The sequence below is a fragment of the Myotis yumanensis genome, unplaced genomic scaffold (genome assembly GCF_028538775.1).
Source record: "Myotis yumanensis isolate MYYU_CA2020_CCGP unplaced genomic scaffold, mMyoYum1.0.hap1 SCAF_3, whole genome shotgun sequence".
NCBI classification, from domain to species: domain Eukaryota; kingdom Metazoa; phylum Chordata; class Mammalia; order Chiroptera; family Vespertilionidae; genus Myotis; species Myotis yumanensis.
The window spans coordinates 109,201,365-109,220,404 of NW_027223754.1; the positions used below are offsets into that span (position 1 = coordinate 109,201,365).

The window sequence follows — 19,040 nt, forward strand, 5'->3', positions numbered from 1 at the left end:
ATGCTCTTCTGCTAATTTCTTGAAGGTGCCATTGTTTGCCTAGAGTGCATTTCTCTACTCATGTCCAATGATCTTGGCAAATAACCTGCACTCTAATCATAGACATTTCATGGATTTCACATGATGGTTACTTTTTGGAGCTTCAGAAAATCCCCACTTTTTCTTGACTTTATTTTGACTGTTTCTCCCTTTTGATTATGCTGTTTGAAAAGACTGCAGTTGTATTGTGAATAAAAGAAAAATAGAAAATTAACATAAACATAAAATATTTTTAGGTATGTTAGTTTTCTATTGTTTCCCCCCTCTGGATTCAATTTTTAGTTCAGATACTATCACTTGCTAGTTAAGGCTGGATCTTTCTAAGTGTAGCTTTGGGATTTTACTCAGTTTGATCAGTATTGCAATCAGAAAATTCACAAGAACTTCTCACCTTGTGTAAATTGATTCCTTTTTTTTTTTTTTTTTACTTTTTTTTAATTTGAGAAAAATATCTTAATGATTGTATTTATTTCTGAACTTACTATTGGAGATGGGTCATCCTGCTGAAAGCTTAATTACTTACATTGAAATATATATGTATATATATTATTTTGTTAATCTTCACCTGAGAATATTTTTTCCCATTGATTTTTAGAGAGAGTGAAAGGGGGAGGGGGGAGAGAGAGAGAGAGAGAGAGAGAGAGAGAGAGAGAAAGAGAAAGAAAGAGAAAGAGAAAGGGAGAAAGAGAAACATTGATATGAGAGAGACACACATTGATTGGTTGGCTCCTACACCAACTGGGCCCGGGGATTAAACCTGCAACTCAAGTACATTCCCTTGACATGGGAATCGAACCCAAGACCCTTCAGTCTGCAGGCTGATGCTCTAACCAGGGCTACATTGAAATATTTTAACAGTGTGGCTCATCACAAATAGTAATGTTCAAAGACTAGTTTGTTAAGGTATTTTGCAGGTACCAAGTTCTGTTTTGCACAGGGTGAGAATCTCTTAGGAAGTTTTCTGACTGCTTTATATTTTTATTTTATTTTTTTTAAAGCTGTGTTATTTTTTAGTTCCTCATGCTTTGGAAGTAACAGTTGAAGAGAGGTGAGGAAAGTTTGTGAAAATTGTGATCGGGGATTAGCTGCCACCTGCCAGAGGTGTCTTCTGAGAGGAACTAACCTCTTTGTGGTGCTAGAGCAAGGTCACTGGATTAAAAAAAATAACAGGTAACCATCTTATTCCTTGTCTGAAAAGTTCAATTAATAAATGCAACGTGTTCAAGGGAAGATGAGCTGCTGTTTACAGAAAGAATCTAATTCTTTCCTCAGAAACAAGCAAGGTGGACTATGTCCTCTTTCAAGCTGCCACGGCCATCATGGAGGCAGTGGTCCGAGAGTGGATTCTCTTGGAAAAGGGCAGCATTGAGTCACTGCGAACATTCCTTTTAACTTACGTCTTACAGAGGCCCAAGTAAGTACACAGAGGAGGTTCTGCTGAAACACTCATGCTAAGCTTATCCTTTTGGAGCTTTTCCTTTTGTTCTTTATTTCTTTTAATGCTAGACATCATGGGGAAGCTCTGTGTGGGCCTCGTATTTTAAAAACTCATACACATGGCCCTAGCCCAGGGGTGGGCAAACTTTTTGACTCGAGGGCCACAATGGGTTCTTAAACTGGACTGGAGGGCTGGAACAAAAGCATGGATGGAGTGTTTGTGTGAACTAATATAAATTCAAAGTAGACATCATTACATAAAAAGGTACGGTCTTTTTTTTTTTAGTTTTATTAATTTCAAACGGGCCGGATCCGGCCCGCGGACCGTAGTTTGCCCACAGCTGCCCTAGCCGGTAGTTGTGTCCTTGTGCTTTCTAAAGGCTGGATTGTAAAGTTCAGGGTTATGTTTTCTTTAAGAAACAATTGTGAAAAGACTGTTAAATCTCTAGCTCCTTGTCTAATGAGCTTTTTTTTTTTAAAAAAAAATTTTTTTTTATTGATTCAGAGAGGAAGGAAGAGGGGGAGAGAGAGATAGAAACATCAATGATGTGAGAGAGAATCACTGATTGGCTGCCTCCTGCACGCCCCTCACTAGGGATCGAGCCCACAAACTAGGCATGTGCCCTTGGCCGGAATTGAACCCAAGATCCTTCAGTCCACAGGCCAACGTTTTATCCACTGAGCCAAACCTGCGAGGGTTAATGAGCTTTTTATAATGCCTCCAGTTGGGACCAGTACTTCTTCCACCACACTGAGGAACAGATCTCAGAGATGAGATTTTAAAAAAGATTTTTAAAAATTTGCTCGTTTCTATAACGTTGTGTATTAGATAGCTAGCATGTTGCCTTTCCATGGGAATAGATTTAAGATTATATTACTGCTTGGAGATGGATATTGGGTCAGAATTTTTCTCTTAATTGGTGGAATCTTAATCTGGCTCTTAGTGGGTTGACTTACATGTATCAAACATTGATTGAAGAAACTAATGCTTACATAGTGCTTAGTGTGTACTGGGCACAGTTTTGAGAACATTTAATTCTTGTAATAACCCTATTACTGTTGTCCCCATTCCACAGAAGAGAAAACTGAGACTCTGAGTGTTAACTATCTTACCTAGGGTCACATAGCCGGTAGATAATGGAGTGTGGATTTGCACCCAGGTCTTCTGGCTTTGGAGTCTATACACAACCACTGAGACGTAAGCAGGGTTATTAGGAGTTCAGGCATAGTGAGAAATTTGGGAGTATTTTTATATTAGAATTATGTAAAAGTTTTCACTTTGATCTTTATGTTTTACAGCCTCCAAAAGTATGTTCGGGAACAGATTCTCTTAGCAGTAGCAGTAATTGTAAAACGAGGCTCACTAGATAAGTCAATTGACTGCAAGAGCATTTTTCATGAAGTCAGCCAGTTGATCAGTAGTGGCAATCCCACTGTGGTAAGTATGCTAACTATTCACATTTGTAAATATTTATCTTTTATATTATACAGATTCCATTACAGCAACGGCTATCTACATGAAAGAAAAAGCAGTTTTTAATTGTTCCTATTTCCTCTAGTCCTTTTCATACATGTGTACATACTGTAGATATAGTGTAGTTCACTTTTTCATTTGATCCTATGTTTCCATATTGCTGTAGTATTCATAATCATCATTTTAATGCTGTAAAATATCATAAGCTAATATACCACACTATGCTTAGTCATTTTCCTTCTATTGAACACTTCCTCCATTTTTAATAAACCTTTGGCAGCTACTAGTGAACATGGATATAGTGTTGGCTAGAAACTTTCTTTATAAAGGAGATTTTAAGAGATATTTGAAAAAAAGAGATTATTGATGGTTTTCTGTGGATGAAAGAGGGTTGACCTCATGAGTTAAGTGAGGCCAAACTATATACCTTCGTTGGCCAGAAACTATGTAGTTTGGCTTTCACTCTTCCCTTTCTAATAATATATTTTTTGTGGTCCATCCCTTATACTAGTCTGTTTAAATAAATTTGGGGCAGTATAGTAGATTCGGTGATTTTTATTGTGGATTAACAATTAGGGGCTGCCCAGCAGAGGAGACAGCGCTCAATGAGTATATTAAGCATTCATCAAGTGTTGATCTCCCCATTGGTATCACCCCTATATTTATATAATCTTATTAGGACATGAATACTACTAAATGATCTCTTGTTCTATCAAATAATATTTTAATTATTGAAAGTCAGAAGGAAGTATTTATGCTATTATTCGTGAGTGAAAACTAATTGTGTATTAAAATTGAAAACCAACTTATTAGCTCTAATTTTAATGCTTTAAGAAATATTTTATATAGTCTTGATTCTCTACAGATAATTTTGTGGAAGACTATCTAATTCATAAAATGTTTCCTAAGGATATTAAATTTTTCGGACACAGTACAGTTTTCCATTTATGACGTGTTCTTAGAGCAAGTGTGCTTGTACAGTTATTAGATAATAGGTTGTTTCATGCCCATCTTTGTGATGGGTCATTTTCCTTCTGTGGCTATAAAGGTTGCTGAGGTTACTTCACTGCAGTTTGCAAGGGTCAGATCTACTGTGTACTCGTTAGAAACTTTAATTTCCTAAGGAAAGGAGCTAAATTAAATTTTTTTATTTGAAATTAATGTTTAAGCAAAATTTTAATCTACTTCATGTTTGTTTTATTTCCTTTGATAGTAGGCATACATTAAATCACATTTAAAGCTGTGTAATTTAGCATTTAGTCTTCTTTCTTCCTCTGCCATGTGAGAGGAGTGGGTGAGAAACTGACTTGTCCCCAGCAGCACTGTCCTGGGTGTGATACCAGCTAATCTCTCTCATCACAGGCTCATTGGTTAGGGGAGCAGCTGGAAGTCTGAGTGTACGGCAACCTTTCATAAAGTTTATTCTTGGTAATAAAGCTCCTGGGGGAAGAGCCAAGCTATTATAAGAGACAATCCTCTCTCTGAACAAGAGTATTGTATTTTGTCAGCTGGAGTTAGTGTTTGAGTATCTTGTGCTTGTGACAGTAAGCTGGTGAGTAAGGCAAGCTATCTCTTAGGGTATTTTTTCACTGTAATGAAATTAATGGCTTTTAATAGAAATGAGAATGCTGCTATAAGACTTAAATGTGACGACAACAGTTACTTAGTTGTTAGTGAATTAACTTGTGGATTTTTAGTACTTCAATGAAAGAATAGATTAGACAATTTTATAACCTTGAAGTCTCATTGAGTATCTTCTGCTTGTTCTACTTATTTAAATTTTCTTTTTGGAATTTATCAACAACTGAAAATATAGGGAATACATTGTGTATTCATTTTTCACTTCTCCTTTGTATTAATATAGTGTTAGATGTAGAGATAAAGTTGACTCATTAATCCAGATAACTGAGCATCTACTCTGTTACTTTAGTGATGCTCTAGTTATGGCTTTCTCTTATTAATTGATAACCTATCTTGTGATTTTAATTTGGTGTAATGTAGATAATCAAGAAGTAGGATTAGAAAAGCCAAAATAGGTGATTATTTTATATCATGATGATAAAAATCCTGTTGCTTCTTTATCTTATAGGTAACCTGCTGCATTTTACGTGGTACTTTTACCTGCATGACTTAATTTGAACCTTAGGACAATCACATGAATTAGGCAGGGTAGAGGGTGTGACCCTTTTTGTAGATAAAGTGAAGCCAAGCCAGAAGTGAGTTGCCCTCAGGTACCTAAAGTGGCAAATCCTGAGCTGTTGTAACCCAGATTTTCTGACTTCTTTGTCTAAACGGGGATTCTAGTACTGGACTCCAGAAAGAGTCCTGCAATATTTTTATTTAGAATTTATTTGGATATAGTTTTAATAAATTGTATTGCTTGGTTTCTAACTTGTCGGAAATAAGAATGATCAATTTAGGCTGGCCTGTTAGTGTTGGTCACATTGCCAACAGCATGTGTGACACCAGACCAGGATGACTGAGAAAAACGGGAGTGGTGTAATCCAAAAGCCTGGGCTCTGGTACCACTTGGTCATGGCATATAAAGCCTGTGCGTTTTAGTAGATTTCAGTTGTTTGCGATTACAACATCAAATAGTAAGTGTTTTAGAAATAAGTCTTTTGGAAACATTTACAAGAAGTAAGTTCCATTACAAATGTTTGCTGCATTTGGAAAATAAACAGATATTCGCTTAATTCTTTTTTATCTTGGATAAATGAAGCCTTGCTATGTTAACCTTTTATAAGTCTCAGATTTGTACTAATGGTATTTATACTAGTTTAATCCCTGTAAACTGTAGTAGACAATCTCATAGTCTCTTGTTTATCAGTCAGTCAACTTTGATCAGATTTCTTTGAAATTCACCATTCTAAATTATTTAGAACAGCTTTTGTTTTTGACCCTCTTGAGTATCAGAGTCACTGTCTCCAGTACAGAAATAATATCGAGCCCTGACTGTGACAAGGGGTAGAGAGGCAGTACTTGAAGATACAATAAAACCTCCATATAATGGACTAATTCGTGTGAGGGGTTTGTCCATTAAAGCTGAAAGTCTGTTATATAACAAAGTAGGTTTTCTGAATTTGTATGTTAAAAAGTGACAAATTAGTTAGTTTACCTGCCTTTACTTATGTAGAAATGTTTGTGTAATAAAATTAAGTATGTATGCCCCTGGCTGGTGTGACTCATTGGTTAGAGCATTGACCTGCACATTGAAGGGTTGTGGGTTTGATTCCCAGTCAAGGGCACGTACCTGGGTTGCAGGTTCAATCCCCGGCTCTGGTCAGGGCATGTGAGGGAGGCAACCAATCCATAATCTATGTTTCTCTCTCTTACATTGATGTTTCTCTCTCCCTCTCTCTGTCTTATTCTCTCCCTCCGTCTCTTTCTCCCCTCCCTTTCTCCCTTGCACTCTTTCTAAAAATCAATGGAAAAAATATCCTCGCGTGAGGATTAACAAAAAATAACAGTGAATTACTAACAAAAAAACCCCTGTTAATTTAAATATAGGCAAATCTTGGTTGAAAGCATTTTAAAATTAACAAAGGGTTAATTTTAACGTGAGACATATGAACCGGAAATTTTGTCTCTTAAATCCGAAGTCTGTTAAATTGAGGCTCTCAAAATCTAGGGTTTACTGGTACAGTACCAATCCGTGGGGGGTTCAGAGGTAATGCACTTGGGCTAACCATTAAGATCTAAGTCTGAAGCAAGCACACAGGAACCTTCTTCTACAGGGTAAGAAAAACAAAACACTTGTGACCTCTCATAGGTGAACTGGATGCTTACCCCTTTCCTCCCTCTCTCTGTCCTGAGAAGGAGCTGTCCCCTTTTCTCTCTTAGGATTACACTTTCAGCTTGCTTCCCAGCTATTGTAATGCACCTACCATGAGAGTAATTTTGAGGTTTTATTGAATTGATAATTAAATACTGAAAATGTGTGAACACTTTGGGAAATGAGTCTTAGATGCACTGTGATGTTAATGCCTCTGTGAATAGCCAGAAGTACTCTGTTGATATGTGCAGAGGTGCTTTACTCTCTTAATGTACAATCGATACTTAATCATTCCTTATTCTCCAGGGATTTCTGTTCTTTTGGCACCTTTGAGCATTAGCAGTATAGTATAATTAATGTTTATGATACTGCTCTCAAGTCTTTACAGGGCTTCCAAATTAAGGAGCGATTAAATTGTTTGGTTTCTTTTAATGATGAAAATATCTTACTTAGTTATTTGAAAGCTGGTGATTTTGCGTACATTAAAATCAGAATATTTGATTTCTGGTAATAACTCTTAGCCACGATGCATAATTTATTTTCATGTATTAAGTCTTTGAGTGGTAAATTTGATAAGAACACAGTTGCTTTTAAAAATTTGTGTTTATATTTCATAAATATGAAGAGGAAAAGGAAAATACAAAACATGACATCTCAGTTGATGGTATTGGTGTGTATTTAATGATACCTGTGCATTAACACATCGGGAAGCTGTGGACAAATGTTAACAGTAGTGGCCCTTGGATGGTAGGATTGTGGGAAATTTTATTCCCTTCTGTGCTTTTCTGTACTTTCTGGTTTTTAAAAGAAGATGATACATTATTTTTGTAGGAAGAAAAAGGTTTATTTGCATTACACTTATTAATTTGTGTAGTTATTCAGTGTCTGATAAGTTAATTTATTTTAAAATGTTCAGAAAGCTAAATAGTCTGTAATAAGAATGTATTTTGTTTTAGTTATCATGGGTTAAGAATGTACTTGCTTTTATGGGTGAATTAGTACTTCCTTAGAGTAAAAGGTTGCTGTTTTAGAGCAAGCTTGTCAAACTCAAAGGCTAACATGGGCCAAATAAACACAGTTTAAGTTTATGTGGGCCGCAAAAAAGCAAAAGCTTTAATTTTCATAGAAACATAGATTTATTTTGATAGAGACATGCTCACTACAAAGGGCTGAAATAAAAGTAATTGTTAACATAAAATAATAGAACATTTTAATAAAAATTAATATTTTTCTTGAACATTAACTTACCAGACACTGAATAACTGCACAAATTAATAAGCATAACGCAAATAAACCTATTTTTCTTGTTCTCTGAAAGCAAAGTATTTCCTGTTGTGCACACCAAACAATTCAGTCCAAGACTAATGACGTGGCAGTCGGCTGCTAACAGATTCGCTGCTGGTATTAGTGGAGAGAAATGGTGCACCTGCGCATAAGGCTTGTAAGGGAAATGAATGCAACGTGATTATAGTTATCAATCATTAGCGAACGTTGTAGTTCGTTATTAATAATTATGTATAACAGAATGTTGTAAAAATTAAGACATTTTTATTAAAATGTTTCTTACATACCGTTACATTGGCTCGGCCGCAAAAATATTTGTTGTGGGCTGCATGCAGGCCATGAGTGTGACATGCTTGCTTTAAATTGTAAAATGAAATGAGTGTGCAATGAACTGTTCTCTGTAAGAGAAGGCAGTTAAACTTGTACACTTCTCTAAATGACTTAGGGAAGAGGGACATTTTTATATTAAAACAAATGCATATTTTGAGGTAAAACTAGAAAGTGTGTGGTGTGTGTTTAAGCGGATTCAGAGTACTTTATCCTTCTTGAAAGCAGTTTGGTCTGTCCCCCTGATTCTTTTTTTTTTTTTTCCCCACTTTTTTTTTTTTTTTTTTTTAATATATTTTATTGACCTTTTTCAGAGAGGAAAGGAGAGAGAGAGAGAGTTAGAAACATCGATGAGAGAGAAACATCGATCAGCTGCCTCCTGCACATCTCCCACTGGGGACGTGCCCGCAACCCAGGTACATGCCCTTGACCGGAATCGAACCCGGGACCCTTCAGTCCGCAGGCTGACGCTCTATCTACTGAGCCAAACCGGTTTCGGCTGTCCCCCTGATTCTTGACAAGTTTGCATGTGTTTTCTGTTAGGGTTTCCTGGTATGGAAAAGTGTGAGAAACTGCTGTAATGTATGGGCTAGTATGCCATCTGTAAATAGCAGTTATACATCATGCTTATTTTAGTTGAGATTAAGAGGCCAATAGTAACTTAATTCTTTTTACATTTTTTTAGAGGAAAATTTCAGACATATGCAAAAATAAACAAGAGCGTATTGGTCACCCATGTAACCATCATTCCAATAAATATCAACTCATGGCAATATTTGGGAATTTGATTTTATGTATATTTGCTAAGATTTGCCAAGATAAGCATCTATAAGGTCAAGGTACCCACATCACAAGCATTTCTGAACAAAGATGTGGCAGTTAGTGGGTGGGATGACTGTTCAGCTGTTCTGTTGGCTTGTATAAATAGTATCATCCTGACTTTAATCTTTGGTTATTCAGAGGTAGTGAGCATATTTCTGTGTAACCCCTGGAAATGTGCCAAAATAATTTGTATCCTCTCCATTCTTGGCACCTTTGACTCTAAATAGTCTGTGAATAAAAATGATGAGTTGATATTAGGAGCCTGTTGGATAGAGCCACTGAGGAGGAAAACCTTCGTTTTCAATGAAAAAAAATTTTGAATACTACCTGGTTAATATTTGGAAGACTATAAACTTTCCACTTTTCATCTATTTGGAAATACATTTTACTATCATCTGAGCATAGACAGACCTGGGCTTAATTTCAGCTGGACTTCATTTCTTCTCCTTCTTTCTTCCTTCTTCCTTCTTCTTTCTTCCTTCTTCCTTCTTCCTTCTTCCTTCTTCCTTCCTTCTTCCTCCTTCTTCCTTCTTCTTCTTCTTCTTCTTCTTCTTCTTCTTCTTCTTCTTCTATACTTCTTTGTGTTTATTTATTTATTTATTTATTTTTATGAACCAGTATCGTTGAAAGTATTACATATATCCTTTTTTTCCGCTCCCCATCTTCATTTCTTATGTCTGTGAATCTCATTTCTTTCTAATGTAAAGTGGGTAATAATAAATTCAGTATCTTAAAATACCACTTATACTCTGTGATCAAATTAGGAGTATGTCCCGAGTTCAAGTGTTGGATGTATTTGGGTAACTGGGGTTGAGGAAGAACTAACAATTACTAGGCCACTTAGGAAGGAGAGCCAATCATTATTTTGTACTATCTGATTTTCTCTTTGGTAGGTATAAATCTAAAGATATAATGGAAGATCTAAAGATAGAAAGAAAATGTTTCATTATGTTTGAACAAATGTGGTATTGAAACAAAGTATTGGAAAAATAATGCCTCAATTATTTCTTACCCAATGATGACAGCAAACTCTGGCCTGTTCTATTCTGACTGCACTATTGAGTGAATTCTCAAGTTCAAGTAAAACCAGCAACATCGGACTGAGCATGGAATTCCATGGCAACTGCAAAAGAGTTTTCCAGGTATTTGCATTTTTGTTCTTATGTTTTAATGATAAGATCGTGTGCTTTTTATATAGTCTCTTCTCAATGCAGTGAGAACATTTATTTGATCTGGTTGGATGACAGCCTATACCTGAAGGTTTGTGTTGTGATTTCTTAGGATATAATAAAGTGATAGGCTTGGTGAGTATAGATTACAATTTAAGGTTACTTGTTTAATGCTAGTCTTTAAATAAAACAAAAAGGAAATACTACTTTAAAGATTCTTAATTTATTTATTTTGATCTTATTGTGTTTAGATGTCAGTGCTTCAATTGGTAGAACCCTGATGGCCTTAAAAATAGACCTGGCAGAATGCCCATGAGGGCTGTGTATTTAAAATGTTATTGCAGATGGTGTGGGCTTTTTGTCTTGTGTGTATTGTTTGGCTCTGAAGTAAAGTTATGTGAAGGCACTGGCTTAAATCCGAGGATCCTGCACTAGAGCAACTAACGCTCCAGCTCTGTCTAGTTGTCAGACTCACTGCTCCACAAAGTAGCCTTTCTGTCACAGTAAATGTATTCAAACTGGTGTCACCTGAAAGCTCACTGTGGTGAAAATATGAGCAGGCCTAAAAATGGAAAATGTTCCTAAAGAAATAGTGTTTTCCATTGGAAATGTTAAGGTTTTTGTTTGTTTTCTATTATAGTTCTAAAAGGGAATGCATTTTGACTGAGCTTATGACGCAAAAATACTTGTGACCTATTTATTGCAGGAAGAAGACCTTCGTCAGATTTTCGTGTTAACCGTGGAAGTTTTGCAGGAGTTCAGCAGGCGGGAAAACCTCAGTGCTCAGATGTCCTCAGTGTTTCAGCGCTACCTCTCACTCGCCAATCAGGTCTTGAGCTGGAACTTTCTTCCTCCAAATTATATCCTTTAACAACTGAATAAGATGACAATTATGGCTGAAAGTACCCTATTTCTGTCGTTTGTAAAACATGTTGAAATGAAATAAGTGTTTTTTAGAAGTGGAATATAAGTTTATTTTATACTAGAGGCCTGGTGCACAGATTCGTGCACCAGTGGGGTCCCTCAGCCTGGCCTGCACCCTCTTGCAATCTGGGACCCCTCAGGGGATGTAGTAGTTCATGAAGCGGCAGGCGGCCGGGGAGGAGTCCAAGCCCGGGCCAGGCGCTGCACTGGTCCCGCTCATCCTGGCCCCGTGGCGCTTCCCTGTGCCGCAGCTTGGTAGTGCTACCGCAGAGGCAGGAGAGGCTTGTGCTGCCAGAGAAGTGCTCGCCAGCCATGAGCCCAGCACCTGGTGACTGCCTGTCAGCTGAGCAACACTCCCGCTGTGGGAGTGCACTGACCACCAGGGGGCAGCTCCTGCGTTGAGCATCTGCCCCCTGGTGGTCAGTGTGCGTCATAGCGACTGGTCAAATGGTCAAGCGGTATACCAGTCACTTAGGATTGTATATCTAAATTACAAGCCTGGTGCACAACATTTGTGCACCGGTGGCGGGGCGGGGGGGGGGGGGGTGTCCCCTCAGACTGGCCTGCGCCCTCTCACAGTCCGGGACCCCTTGGGGGATGTCTGATTGCCAGCTTAGGCCCGCTGAGCGCTGCCATGGAGGGGTAGAGGCTCCTACTGCTATGGTCGCCAGCCGTGAGCCTGGCTTCTGGCTGAGCGGTGCTCCCCCTGTTGGAGTACACTGACCAAGAGGGGGCAGCTCCTACATTGAGTGTCTACCCCCTGATGGTCACTGCGCATCATAGCGACCAGTCATTCTGCCGTTTGGTTGATTTGCATAGTAGGGTGTTATTATATAGGATATTATATCGGATACATAAAAGCCAAGTGACCAGAACGACTGGTCGGTATGATGTGCACTGTGGCTGGCCAACTGGCCCGCCAATCGCCCCCCCCGCCCCCCCCCCATTGGGGTGGGGCCAGCCAGCCAACCTCCCTCGCCCCTTCCCCATGCACAAATTAGTGTACCAGGCCTCTATTATATAGATAATACACAGTACACTGGACTACTCAGAGGATTTAAAAATTACATTTACAGTTTTGTAGAAGATTGACTAAATGGAAAACTGGGTAGATGTTGGGACTCTTGCTCCCTAATGGAAGGGCAGTAACTCTTAGGCAGGAAAAGGAGACAATGGGAATTGTATTTCTATTAAGCAACTGAATTGTATCTTCTTGTAGAATGTAATGACTTGAATATTTTGACTGTCTTTCCTTAAGTCTCTAACTTGACTTTTTAAAAAAATCCTCACCTGAGGGTATGTTTGCAGAGACGGGGGGAGTGAGGGACGGAGGGACAGAGGGGGGAAGGGAGGGGAGAGAGAGAGAGAGAAACATTGATCCATTGCCTTCCATAGGCACCCTGACTGGTGATTGAACTGAAACCTAGGTCTGTGCCCTAACAGGGAATTGAACTGGCCACTTTTCAGTGTATGGGACAACTCTCCAATCAACTGAGTCACCTGGCTAAGACTTTTTAAAATATGTATATATTTTGTTGATTTTTTAGAGAGGAAGGGAGAGAGATAGAGAGCTAGAAACATCGATGAGAGAGAAACATCGATCAGCTGCCTCCTGCACACCTCCTACTGGGGATGTGCCTGCAACCAAGGTACATGACCCTGACTGGAATCGAACCTGGGACCCTTCAGTCCGCAGGCCGACACTCCATTCACTGAGCCAAACTGGTTACGGCACCTGGCTAAGACTCTTAACTTGATTTTTATGGTGGCAATATTGTTCAAGGGTAAATAATAAGGTCATTATGTTTATTCTTCAAAGATGTTTTTAAGAGAAAATATGGAAATTTTGTTTCTAGCAAATTATTAGTTATACAAAAGCTATTTAAATGGGTTAGATTACAGCTTTAAACATTTACTTTTTTTGCCCAGCTGGTATGGCTCGGTGGTTGAGCATTGACCTATGAACCAGGAGGTCATGGTTCAATTGCCGGTCAGGTCACTTGGCCAGGTTGCGGGTTCAATCCCCAGTGTAGGGTGTGCAGGAGGCAGCCTATCAATGATTCTTTCTCATCATTGATGTTTCTCTCTCTCTCTCTCTCTCTCTCTCTCTCTTTCTCTCTCTCTCTCTGTCCCTTCCTCTCTAAAATCAAAAAGATATATTTTAAAAAATATATCTACTTTTTAAATCATTTACTGATGTGGGAAGTTTGTATTTTGGAGAGCATCTCCTTAAAGTTTACAATTTGCTATTCTGGAACATTTGCTGCCCATTGATAGATTGAAGGCAGTGCTACACAGTGGCTCTCATTTGTGTTGAGTCAGACATATCTAAGATCAGTCCCAACTGAACAAAGGTAAATTACTTAACCTCCCTGAGACTCAGTTTTTCCAAAAGTAAAATGGGGATAAGGAATGTTAAATGGATTAAATGAAACAATACATTTACAGTACTCAGGACTTAGCCAGTATTTGTTGTATTAGTCTCCTTGAATAAAGAGTTTCATCAGCTAGTTACCTACAAATGCTCTTCCTTCTTAAATCTGACATATTACCTATGGTATAGGAAATTACAGTTAGTTTAATTTAATCTCTTCTAGATGTCTTTAATCAATCCTCTCCCAAAGGCAATTGCTGTTCTGTGGGGCAGTTTACTGGAGGTTTATCACTTCCTCCTTTTATTCCTAATCTCTAATCATCTTTCTCCTAAAAAACAAGCCTATATAATAAAAGAGAAACATGCAAATTAACCGTCCCCCCACCACACCCACCAGCCAATGAGGAGTGAGCATGCAAATTAACCAGACAAAGATGGCGGGTAATTTGCATACACAGAGCAGAGCAGGAGAGCCAGAGGCTTGGGGAAACATGGCTCCCTTGGTCAGGGAAAACCCAGAGCGTGGGGAGCACCAGGAATTCTGGGAATAGTAGTTTTGGTGGCAGCCCCATGACCAGAAGTGGAAGCCCAGAGTGTGGGGAGCACCAGGAATGCTGGGAATCATAGTTCTGGTGGCAGACGGATCTCCTAGACACTAGAGCAAAGTGAGCCTGGAGCAAGTTACTGTTGTGGTTGGGGATGGAGGGAAAGCAAAGATGAGAGACATAAGTAAAATCAGAGTGTTTAGGAAAAATTAAAGGGAAGATATCTTAAAACTTCCAGGAAATTTCCACCAATGAAGCAAAGAAAAAAAAAAATGCCTCTATTATTCTGTGAGCAACAAGCCAAACTGGATTGGGGGTCTCAGACAATTTGCTCATATGATTGCAAAGACAGACAGAAACTCCCGGATTGGAGAGGGCTCCCCTGAGGGCGCCCAGATTGGAGAGGCTGCAGGTCGGGCTGAGGGACCTCCACCCCCACCCCCCATGCACCTCACCCCCCCACCAGTGCACGAATCTTCATGCACCGGGCCCCTAGTGTTATATATTTATTATTTATGTTTTTGGATTGTTAAGAAGCACATATTTTCTTAGGTGTGCTTTAAAATTTTTCTCTGAGGGTGTTACAGTATAATCTTTGCTTAGGTGTTTTTTTAATTATATATATACTAGTGACCCGGTGCACGAAATTTTTGCACATTTAAAGGGAATTAATTAGAGGAAATATTTTAATATTGCTATTTGCCCTTTCTCTATATTAGAAGTGTCAGAGATAAAAGAAAATTAGTAAAATGTATATGAAAATCTTCCTCCTGTCAGAATCTGAGGCATGCCATGGGACCCAGAGTCAAGTCCCCACCCACCCACGTGCACCTCAATCACGTGAGACCCAGACCCGGCCAGGCCCACCCCCATTGGACTAGATCCAGACCCAGCCGACCCCACCTCTGTCAAGACCCTCTGGGTGGGAGGTGCAGCCTCAGGTCGCCGGGCCCGGTGCTGGGTGGAGGGCATGGCCTGAGGTCTCCCATCAAGCGCCGCTAGGCGGGGAGCGCAGCCTCAAATCCCCCAGGGTGGGGCGCGTGGCCAGGGGTCCTCTGGCCCAGGCCGGGGCATGGGGTGTACCTTGAGGTTCCCCGTCAAGCCCCACAGGCAGGGGGCACAGCCCGAGGTCCCCCGTCAAGCCCTGCCGGGAGGGGGCGCACAGCCTGAGGTTCCCCCAGCCTGGTGCCTGGGCAGGGGGTGCGGCCTGACGTCCCCTGTCAAGTCCCACCAGGGGGGAGGGGGGCGCAGCATCAGGTACCCTGTCCCGGCCCAGCACCCTGCAGCCTCAGGTCCCTGCTGATTGCTCATTAAGGGTCGTTAGGGGAACTTGGCTTCCACTGAGGGTGCAGCTATCTTGTGTTACGGAATATATCCCACATTCAAAGGCTGTTAAATCACATTATTTACCCATATCTTCAGAAAAAAATCACTTCTACTGTCGTGGTAAACAACCTCGTTCCCTATTTATAATGGTCTGGCCCTCTAGCAACTTCAGTGCAAAATTATAGCTAATTTGCCTACAAACATCAGATGGTCATAATAATCTGGCCACTCAGTGTATTGCTGGTTCTGATTTGCTAATATTTTGTTGAAGATTTTAGCATCTCTGTTCATCACAGATATTCGCCTATTATTTTCTTTCTTTGTATTGTCTTTATCTGGTTTTGGAATTAGGATAATGCTGGCCTCATAAAAAAAGAACTTGGAAGTGTTCCTTCCTCTTGAGTTTTTTGGAATAGTTTGAGGAGAACAAGTGTTAGTTCTTCTTTGAATGTTTGCTAAAATTCTCCTGTACAATCATCCAGTTCAGGACTTTGTTTACTGGGAGTTTTTAAATGACTGCTTCAATTTCATCATTTATTATAGGCTTATTGCTTTTCTTGTTTCTTGAGGTAGACTTGTAATGCTATGAACTTCCTTCTCAGGACATCTTTCCTTGTGTCCCATAGGTTTTGGGTGGTTGTGTGTTCATTTTCATTTGTTTCCAAGAAGTTTTTAATTTCTTGCTTGATCTCATTGGTAATTCATTCATATATATATATATATATATATATATATACACACACACACACACACACACACACACACACACACACACACACACATATACAAAGGCCTAAGCACTGTTACGATGGAATGACTGGGAACTACCGATCAGCCAGTCACTGTGATGCGCACTGACCACCAGAGGGCAGATGCTCAACGCAGGAGATGCCCCCTGGTGGTCAGTGTGCTCCCACAGCCCCTTCCCCCAGCCAGCTGGCCCCCATCGGCTGGTGCTAAGCTATTTGTAGAGACCTGCTTCTGGGTCAAGGTTTCATACATAGCAGAGCAGCTCCCTTGCTGCGATCTGTTGTAAGTTAGCCCTCGACACAAGGGTTTGTCTCGCTCCCGTCCTCTCCCTTCCTCAGGGGCCTCCCCCCCCTCCCCCCCCGCAGTGGTGGTGCAGCGGTGAGGGAAGGAGGAGGGGGGAGGTGGGGAACCTCACAGTGTTGGGATGCCAAGGGTGGCATCGGCATCCAGCATCCGTTCCTTCTGTGCCCGCCCGGCAACTGTTGCCTCCTCTCCCGATCCTGCCGGGGCCTTTGGGCCTGGGCTGGGACAGGGAACTGGGGGTGGGTGGCAGCGGACGCAGCCCCTTTCTCAGGGGGTCTGAGGGTCGGTTCCCTCCTCAGGGCAAGCGGCCAACCTCCCGCAGTCCCTCCTCCTATTCCTCCCTGCTGCCAGCCAACCTCCTGTGGTCCCTCCCACCTGGCTGGCCAATCTCCCTCTGCGGTCCCTCCCCCAGTCAGCCAACCTCCTGTGGTCCCATCCCCCCTCTCCCATGCACGAATTCGTGCACTGGGCCTCTAGTTGTTTAATAACATGTTATTTAGCCTCCCTGTATTTGAGTTTTTTTTGTTGTAGTTGATTCCTAACTTCATGCCATTGTGATCTGAGAAAATGCTTGGTATATCAGTTTTCTTGAATTTGTTTAGATTTGTTTTGTGTCTAACATGTGTTCTCTCTTTGAGAATGTTCCATGTGCACGTGAGAAGAATATATAGTTTTTTGCTTTGGAGTGAAATGTTCTTAAGTCTGACCTAGTGTGTCATTTTTTTTGTTTTTGTTTTTCAGTAGTGTGTCATTTAAGGCCTCTGTTTCCTTGTTGATTTTTTTGTGTGGAAGATTTATCCCATGATGTCAGTGGAGTGGAAAAGTCCCCTACTATTACTGTTTTGTAGTCGATCTCCCCCTTAAAGCCCATCAAGAGTTTTTTTTAATATATATATATATATATATATATATATATATATATATATATATATTTGGTTGCTCCGGTATTGGGTTCATATAAGTTTACTAGGCTTATATTTTGTTGTTGAGTCATTCCCATTAGTATTTATGTAGTGACCCTCTTTGTCTTTTGTTATGGGGTTTTGTTTTGAAGTCTGTTTTGTCAGATATTAGTATTGCTACTCCAGCTTTTTTTTTTTCTTTCCATGTGTGTGGAATATATTTTTCTATCCTTTCACTTTCAGTCTGTGTCTATGTTTTGTTCTGAGGTTGGTCTCTTGTGGACAGCATATATATGGGTCATGTTTCTTATCCATTCAGTTACCCTATGATTTTTGACTGGAGCCTTAAATCCATTTACATTTAACGTTATTCACAGGTATTTATTTATTGCCATTTTAATTTTCTTATACCTATGATGCTCTCTCCTTTTCTTCTTAAAGCAGTCCCTTTAACATTTCTTGCTTTGCAGGTTTCCTGGTAATATACTCTGTTAACTAATTTTTTCTCTGATAAGCTTTTTATTTCACCTTCAATTTTACATGATAGCCTTGCTGTATACTGTAGTCTTGGATTCAGCCCTTGCTTTTCATTACTTTGTATAGTTTATGCCATTCCCTTCTGGCCTGAAGTCTTTCTATTGAGAATTCAGCTGACGTTCTAATGGGGACTGCTTTGCAGGTAATTTTTTGTCTTTCTCTTTCTGCCTTTAAGATTGTTTCTTTGTCTTTAACGTTTGCCATTTTAATGACGACGTGTCTAGGTGTGGGTCTCTTTGAGTTCATCTTGATTGGGTCTCTCTGTGCTTCCTAAACTTGTGAGACTTTCCTTCAACAAATTGGGGAAGTTTTCTGTCATTATTTCTTCAGTTTCTCTGTTCCTTGCTCACATTCTTCTCCTCCTCCTCCTCCTCCTCCTCTTCCTCCTCCTTCCCCTCTCCTTCTTCTTCTCTTTCTTCTTTTCCCATAGCTCCCTTAAGCTGTTTTTCTTTTAAATTATTTTTTCTATTTGCTGCTCTAATTGGGTATTTATTTCTACCTTCCAAATCACTGATTCCATCCTCTGCTTCATCCAATCTACTTTTAATTTCTTCCAGTGTGTCCTCAATGTTCGATATGCTATTCTTATTTCTGTCTGGTCTTGTTCATGGTTTCTGTGTCTTTTTTTCATGCTGTTGTAGTTCCCATTGAGTGCCTTGTAATTTTTACTAAGTTCCTAAGCATGTTTATAACCATTACTTTGAACTCTGATAGGCTGCTTGCCTCCATTTATTTAGTTCTTTTTCTGGATATTCCTCCTTTTCTTACATTTGGGTTTGTTCTTTGTCTCCCCATTTTAGTTGTCTCTTTATATTTGTTTCTATGTATTAGAACTGTTTTGTCAGTTTTTTAGGGATGGCCTTATGTAAAAAGTGTCTTTAGGGGTCCAATGGTGCAGTCTCTTTGATCTCCTGAGCTGCATACTCTAGGATTGCCCCTGGTGTGACTTTTTTGGACTCCTTTGTTATAATTGGGATTTGATTGTTGATGTCCCGTTCATGGGACTTAATCAAAAACAGCACAAAAGTCATCAAACTACGCAAAACAAGAAC

General features: G+C 39.9%; 1 protein-coding gene across 3 annotated transcripts in view; it reads left to right on the forward strand.

The window, feature by feature from the left end:
• XPO4 (exportin 4) overlaps positions 1–19,040 on the forward strand; it is a 143,856-nt gene that overhangs the window by 41,344 nt on the left and 83,472 nt on the right. For 2 of the 3 annotated variants that reach the window (XM_070409326.1, XM_070409328.1), the window contains exons 3-6: positions 1,312–1,453; positions 2,776–2,914; positions 10,184–10,300; positions 11,034–11,187. In XM_070409326.1, coding sequence (XP_070265427.1) covers positions 1,312–1,453; positions 2,776–2,914; positions 10,184–10,300; positions 11,034–11,187 — 552 coding nt within the window. Of the gene's footprint in view, positions 1–1,053; positions 1,210–1,311; positions 1,454–2,775; positions 2,915–10,183; positions 10,301–11,033; positions 11,188–19,040 lie in introns of all 3 variants that reach the window. The other variant, XM_070409327.1, reaches the window with a different exon arrangement.